Here is a 7,412-nt window from a genome sequence, read left to right on the forward strand (position 1 = left end):
TTCAGTGTTGCAACTTTTGCCACCTTCTACCACTCAAGAAAAAGAGGATGATAAAAGGTGACAAATGCATCCTTGCTATTTACTGAACATTTTCATTCACAATTCATCATAATACATCATTATAATATTGACTGGGCTATAACTTATCACTGTTTACTTAATAATACAATTAAACATATAATTAAAGTGCAAACAGCTTTGGGTAACATATCAATAAAATTTGTCAATCACCTTTACCCAAGGAAGATAAACCCCAAAAATAACTTCAAGCCACACCTCAATCGTTTTCAAAAGCTCACAGTTAAAGCTATATACAGGTTATTAAAGATATTCTATTTTATGGTTTTATTGATGTGTTATTAAGTTTTACTACATTACCAATGGAAGAAATACTCATGAGAACCAAGCTAATCATGCCTATGGCAGTTGAAAGGTATCGTGATGAGAAAGCAAAGCGTTTCAGAATACGAGTTCAGCAAGAGTCGTCAGTACAAACACCAAAATAACAAATGACAGACGCCTCATTTCGGACGCTGCCTCTTGCATAATTTCCTTCAGGGCATGATAACTGGGTTCCTCTCGATAAGCTTGACGTGGTACTCGTTAGGGTTTAGGGTCACGCCGCACCTGAAGCTCGTGGAGGGTTTCTCGAATCCCTCCGGAACCCCAAACTCGTACTTCTGGAGCATCGAGGTGAGAAAGAGAAAAGTTTCAATCCTGGCCAGCGACTCGCCCAAGCAGTTGCGCCGACCTGGTGGTGGAGAGATGTGCTGTGATGGTGATGGTGGTGGTGGTGGTGGTAGTGGTAGTGGTAGTGTTGATGGTGAGTTTGCTTGTGTGATCAATGATCTTTGAAGGTTATATAGTGAATATACGTAATACTATGTGTGAATCGTGCAACCGATGTGTGGATGAAACGGTAAAAATTGTTATGATATCAGTGGTAGTTAATGGTAATTGGTGATTCTCTCTCTCTCTCTCTCTCTCTCTCTCTCTACCCACAGAAAACGGCAGCACATGCTCAGATCGGACAAATTCGCCGGCCTCATTCAGGAACCTCTCCGGTCTGAAGTTCTCCGGGTCGCCCCACAACTGTAGGAAGTCAAGGTATGACTCACTAAATGGCGGAGAGGTTGACAACTAACCACTGTACTTCATGTTACTGGGCTAATCCACGCGCGTCTCTATACTTACTACACACATGGTTGTTCAGTAGTGCCCCTGGTAAACATATCCAGTTAAGTTAATCTAGGTTTACTTTACGTAGCCAAGAATGGATCTATACGCGACGCCATTGTTCCCAATTGTTCCCCTGACAGCCGACCTCCCTAACCTTCTTGTCCCAGTGGATGCCGTACAGGTTTCCAATGACCCACGTCCTCTTGGGTATACGGTAGCCCCCCAGGGTGGTCTCCTCGGGGGTAGCGTGCACTGCCAGGGGCGTGATGGTGCCGAACCGGAACACCTCGTTGATAAAAGCCTCAATGTAGGGCATCTTGAGGCGGTCCTCGTACCTGGTAGGATAGCCGAGGATTGGGGTGTATGTATGGGTGAAGGTTGTGTTGGTTGTGTGCGCGCCAGCAGGGTCAGAAAACTACCAGGTACTATTCTCATTTTCAAGAATATTACAAAAATACATTTTTCTTTCACATGCCACGGTGGTTTTTAAGTAGAACTGACCGAAGGAAGGCAATAATACAAAAAAGTATAATTTTGTTTAAAAAAAAAAATCAATACAGGCATACGTTAAGAAGAGCACCACACGCGGGCGCACGCACGCGGGGGCACTCATGCATACATGCACGCATGCATGCATGCATACATGCACGCACGTACGTACACACACACACACACACACACACTCACACCTAACGCCTGAATACCACCACCGCCAGCGCCACAGAACTTACGTGGGCTGGCGGTCTAAGCCAATCGTCGCCTCCAGTTCCTTGAAGACTCTCCGCTGCACGTCCTGCTCGCGCACCAGGAAGAGGAAGCACCAGCGCAACGTGGTGACCGTGGTGTCTAGGCCCACGATGAACAGGTCACTCAACAGCCACCTGAGCTGGTTGTCTGCGGCGAGAACAAGCAGTCAGGCAGGGTGGGCGGAGCTAGGCGCAGGGATACATGATTGGGAAACCAACAGGGTGAAGAAAAGAAGCGGTGACATCCCGGATTTATGAGTCATGAGGCGTCAATGTTTGGCAAAGAAGGATTCATTGGTGACTGGTGAAGACGATGCAGAATAATCACTAATCAATCAGTGGATGGACTGATGGATTTATGTTCAGTAATAAAGATAGCGTTTAAGAGATTAACAATACCATGAACGCATTGTTCTGTGCATATGCATAATTGGAAGGGAGTGAGTTGAGAGCTGGTTATGTCTCTTAACCTTTTCACTCCTGGGCAGTATTTCTTATCACCTCTTATAACTTTTTATAAATCTATTCTTGTACTGTTTTTTTTTTTCACTTTTTTTTTTTAACCAAGGGAAATAAGCTTATACATCCTTGTGTCCATGCTAACAGTTTGTGTTAGTATTTTTAAGGCAAGAAAGGACGACTGTAACTGTAAAAAGATTAAGTATTAATTTAAGAATTACTTAATCCAACATTTCCTACCCATCCACGACTCCTCACATACCCGTGAAAATTGTGTCAGATTTGCCCTGGCGTAGGTCCTTCCGCTGCTGCTGGAGGAATTCGTACATAAGGTCTGAGTCTCGGTCCGGGTCGTCCAGAGTTGCCTTGTGCTTGGCGATCAGGTCTGATATGTAAGAGAGGCGGTACAAGACGTTCCTGCCAACTTTCAATGCCCGGAGCGTGAAGAAGGTGCCGACGAACCTGGCAGGGAGACGCTGTGGTGAGGAGGGCGAGGGAAACCAAAAGGGAACAAGGCAACGAACTTGAAATGAAGAGGGTGTCTCTTGAACACTCACTACATCATATTAGTGATCTAGAGCGGAACAAACGTGGAGGAAGGCAGTGGATCGTGGTACTGGTGCTTAGCTGGATCTTTCCCTAATTGCTGTGGATTTGGCATTTGGTATTAAATTAATAGGATTGCCATAATGATCTGTTTGTTTAACATTGCATTTAGGTGTAAATTGACATTTGACGTGTCTCAACCTATACTCTAATAATCAAAGATCCTTAATATTGTTCCCTGTAGAGTGTAGGGCATGATACCCTATCACATGATTTTTGCATTGTCCTCGAATTACGGTACAAGATTATTTCTTAGATAATTTGAATGGAAAGAATGAGAAGCACAATGAATATTTTGCATGTGCACTCAGTTTGTAGAACCTGTATTTAAACACCTTAGCTACATGGCCATTAGTAGTTAATGAATTATGGAACAGAAGTTGCAAATCAAGTGTTGAAGCTAGTAGACTAATAATGCTGATTGTGAGCAAATTTTGTTGGGAGAGGACTCAGTTCTTGGCGTCCTTCAGTCCGTGGCAACAATGCGGAAGGAATACTGAGTGAGAGAGGACATCAAGCAAAGTGGCATGTGGTTGCGCGCGTCACTCACTGCAGCATCGGCATGTAGTTGAGGAAGCCGCCCTGTTCCACCAGCGTGAGGGAGAGCTCCAGGGAGTCCACGATCCACCGCAGGGTCTTGTCTCCCATCTCGAACCGCTGGCCCACGAACATATGCCACACAACGTTTAGCACGGATGTGGCCAGGTCGTAGTGTGGGTTGTAGGCACGACCCACGCTCTTCTGCAGGCCCCACACCAGGGAACACAAATTAGCTTTACGCTATTCCACAAACTAACAATCCCAGTGCTATAGATTTGAATAACTTTCAGACCTTTATTTTTCGCTCTATGTTCTTGTAAATAATTCTGCAGCCTAGAGAAGAAAATGTTTATCTTCTTTTTTTCTCTGTGTGTACTTGTATGTCCGAAGAAGAGTTTTTATAGTGATAACAAAAAAAAGATAACCAGAACAGTTCCCTTCAAATGTCTCCTACTATACATTTCAGCGGTGGACAAACGGTGTTTTTTGCAGATATCTCCTAAACGAATCGTTGGATGAGTATGATATTTCAACACACTACCTTGAACATCCGTTCGTAATTTATGGTTAACATACCACAGTGCTATATGTGTTATGTGAGGAGTTTACTCGTGAAAAATAACACAAAGCTGACGAGTCATGTTGACGCATTCGAATGAAAGTGTGGCCCCCCCACACACGCACACCCAAACCATTCCTAACCACTACTACATCTCCCCCGTCTCGGAAGTTCACGCCCTCTTTATCCCTCCTCTCCTCTCCCTAGCTCCTCGCCTCCCTCACTCCTGTGTCCCTTCCTACTTCTCCCACCACTGTATTTATACATTATAATATTCTGTGTGTATGTATAGATATGATTATTAACGAGTATGGTACAATTTCATGAAGGCAAGAAGTGATTCACGTTGATAATTACTGTACAACAGCACGTTTACATGTAGTATATAGAAGAGCCATGTTTGCAGTCGTTATGGTCAACCATGTGAGTGGTCTGGGAGTTCTTCAGGGGGTGGTGGTAGAGGGGTTAGACGAGTACACCACACTCGTCCGATTCTGTATAACACCTTTGATATGATGACTGGATTAGGCGTAATATCACTCCGTAAACTCCTCACATAACACATATAGCACTGTGGTATGTTAACCATAAATTACGAACGGATGTTCAAGGTAGTGTGTTGAAATATCATACTCATCCAACGATTCGTTTAGGGGATATCTGCAAAAAACACCGTTTGCCCACCGCTGAAATGTATAGTGAAAATAATAAGGCAGTACTAACTCTACAGTGCATGACTGGTTGCAGTGTTTGTACTTCTGCTGTGTTGAGACGATCCAGCTGTACCCACGAGCACAAGAGGACAGTTTGGTTGTTGACTTGCTTAGCGCGCTTGTGCCTGCTAAAATAAGAGCAACATGCCGGTTTTGATGGATATGTGAAAGCACCAGACACTAGCCAGCTGACGAACTACCATTCCTCAGGCTATTATCAGGGTTTCACTGGGCCAGATCGACACCATATGGTCAACGCGACAGTTGTGCTCGCGGGCTTAACCTGGTTGTGGGCAGTGCCCGTCGAACCGTGCTCGATTGTGTGGACAGATTTTTGCACAGTGGGATCAACGTTTATCTTGCGCAACCATTTGATGCTTTGAGAAGTACCGTCTGTTTTATACATTTTTTTCTATACATAGTCATATTCCCTCATCACCTCTTCTGTTATATTCCTGCATCATCTCTTTGTGAAATGTGTGCGTATGTGAAATTTTCAGTTAAACTCCATGTGTCCAGAGCAGACATAAATAAACACCCTCACCACCTAAACAACATCAAGATGACTTGAAGCTTCCTTCCCGTTCACTAACCTGTGTCATCACCATGAAGTCCTGGAGCTCCCTGTTGACGTAATTTTCCACGGAACGCTTACCCATGCCAAAGTCCCTCAGAACGTGCAGGGTGAAGCGGCGACTGTCGCGCCACTTCATACCTTCAGCGTCGGCAATACCTGTGGCAGGAGGCTGGTCAAGATGGCGTGCAAGTAAACCTTACTCTTGTTGTGACGCGAATGAAAAAAAGAAGAAAAAAAAAAAGAGTAGAGCAATGATTTGTTAGCTGCTTGTGCTCCGTTAGTCACCTAAGTACGCCACCTAATTCTCCCAGATAGGTATATGTTCTTCAATTTGTGCTTTTTGGTAGACCTCCACTACACTAATGACAGGGTTAGCGCGCCGTCAAAGTAAAAAGTTTTCTTTTAAAAAGCTGCAAAGTTTGAGACCTCATGGTCGGCAGATTTAGCGCCATAACAAAGCACACGCCATTAATGTTTTTACTAATTTTCCGTTGGTCTGTCGTTCTTCGCCTATAACCTGCTGTCATCTCTATCCCCGCCATGCAGGTTATACCGTATAGTCCTTCTCACACTCCCTTCTTACATGAGAGGATGCCCGGTAGTTGCGAGGAACAGTGTTTTCCGAAGCGTTGATTGTAATTACCACCGCACTCACCCTTTCCGCCCATGATGAAGCTGAGTACGGTGCCGCGGGGCCGGTGGTTGAACATTTCCCCCTGCCTAACGAAGGCCTGGTTAAGCCACTGGGATGAATTGAGTACCACCAACCGTCGCGCCCCGAGCTGCACGCTGTAGAGGGGTCCGTACTCCTGTGCCAGTCTGCCGGTGCACAAGATGGAGGTGCATTGTGTTACTAAGTGTTACTGATCTGTGTTGGTCTAATTGTGCACGCGTTTGTCGCGTCTGGTTAGTGTTGAAGTAGACTGAGTAAAGTGGAGTGCTGTTGTAACCAAGTATTACCAATTTGTCTTATATTGTGGACATATTGTGCTTGATTATTGTTGAATTAGAGCAAGTAGGAGGTAGCGCTGTTGTTTAAGTGATTATGATCCTTTATTTTGTATTGCTGTGGATGTGTTGTGCTTGGTTACTGTTGAGCTAGACTGCGTAGACTCCGGAGAGGGACGAGCTGCCATGCAAGCGTGGCTAATACTCCTGTGTTGTTGTGGGTGCGTTGTGCATAGATACGGTCAAATAGTTTAATGAATAGTGTAGAGGAGAGAGATATAACTAATGTAAAAACTGAGAATTTGCTGAGTTTAAGATTGACTATATATCGTTCACTGTTATTAGACACAACTTTCCTTGATTGGTAACCACTAAATATATATTTTTTGTTCTTCACTACCTCCAAACATTGTACTGGCCAGGAAAAAATACTTCTCCATTCTTGTATATATTTATAAAGATTTCATGCATTGCTTAGAGTGATGTGAATTGCTGCATGACGCAGTGAAGGCATTAAACTAAAGTAAAACGAAGGAAGTGAAGAAACACAAAGGATAGCATATGCATGAACAACTTGCAGCTTTCAACATGGCAAGGTAAGGAGATTTTCACTTTACATTTTGGATCCATTTGCTCATTAAAACAATATATCCAGAAGAACAGAAAACGATCAATCATAGGAACTAAGCACACACACACACACACACACACACACACACACACACACACACACACACACACACACACACACACACTTGAAAACCTCGCTAATCATCTCTGTGGTCTTGGGAAATATTCTTGGTGAGAGAGCAAAGCGTTTCTGGATGCGGATCTTTCTCCCACCTGTGCAGTGACATCAGTTTTTTACTTTTTATTTCTTTATACCATGTGGGCTTTTCACGGGAATTTATGGGCTAAAGGGGATATTTTTTGGCGTACCTCCTATCTAAAAGCCCACCTGCTAGGAAACCGTTGCCCCGAGTGAGGAAGCCCAACCTACACTCGGACCGTGGACAGGATTCGAACCCGTGCGCTTGGAGACTCCTCGGACCTCAAAGCACGCATGGTGCCACTGCACTACACAC

The 7,412-nt window shown here is 44.3% G+C and overlaps 1 protein-coding gene across 1 annotated transcript in view; it reads right to left on the reverse strand.

Annotated features, from left to right (window-relative positions):
- Positions 1–330: 330 nt before the first annotated feature.
- Positions 331–7,412, reverse strand: part of LOC123507152 (cytochrome P450 2U1-like) — a 20,302-nt gene continuing 13,220 nt past the window's right edge. The window contains exons 3-10 of the mRNA XM_045259797.1: positions 6,035–6,198; positions 5,396–5,535; positions 3,541–3,731; positions 2,647–2,846; positions 1,911–2,073; positions 1,334–1,514; positions 999–1,092; positions 331–751 (exon numbers count right to left, since the gene is read on the reverse strand). Coding sequence (XP_045115732.1) covers positions 555–751; positions 999–1,092; positions 1,334–1,514; positions 1,911–2,073; positions 2,647–2,846; positions 3,541–3,731; positions 5,396–5,535; positions 6,035–6,198 — 1,330 coding nt within the window. The 3' untranslated portion in view covers positions 331–554. The remainder of the gene's footprint in view (positions 752–998; positions 1,093–1,333; positions 1,515–1,910; positions 2,074–2,646; positions 2,847–3,540; positions 3,732–5,395; positions 5,536–6,034; positions 6,199–7,412) is intronic.

This window comes from Portunus trituberculatus, chromosome 21 (assembly GCF_017591435.1).
Source record: "Portunus trituberculatus isolate SZX2019 chromosome 21, ASM1759143v1, whole genome shotgun sequence".
Classification (NCBI taxonomy): domain Eukaryota; kingdom Metazoa; phylum Arthropoda; class Malacostraca; order Decapoda; family Portunidae; genus Portunus; species Portunus trituberculatus.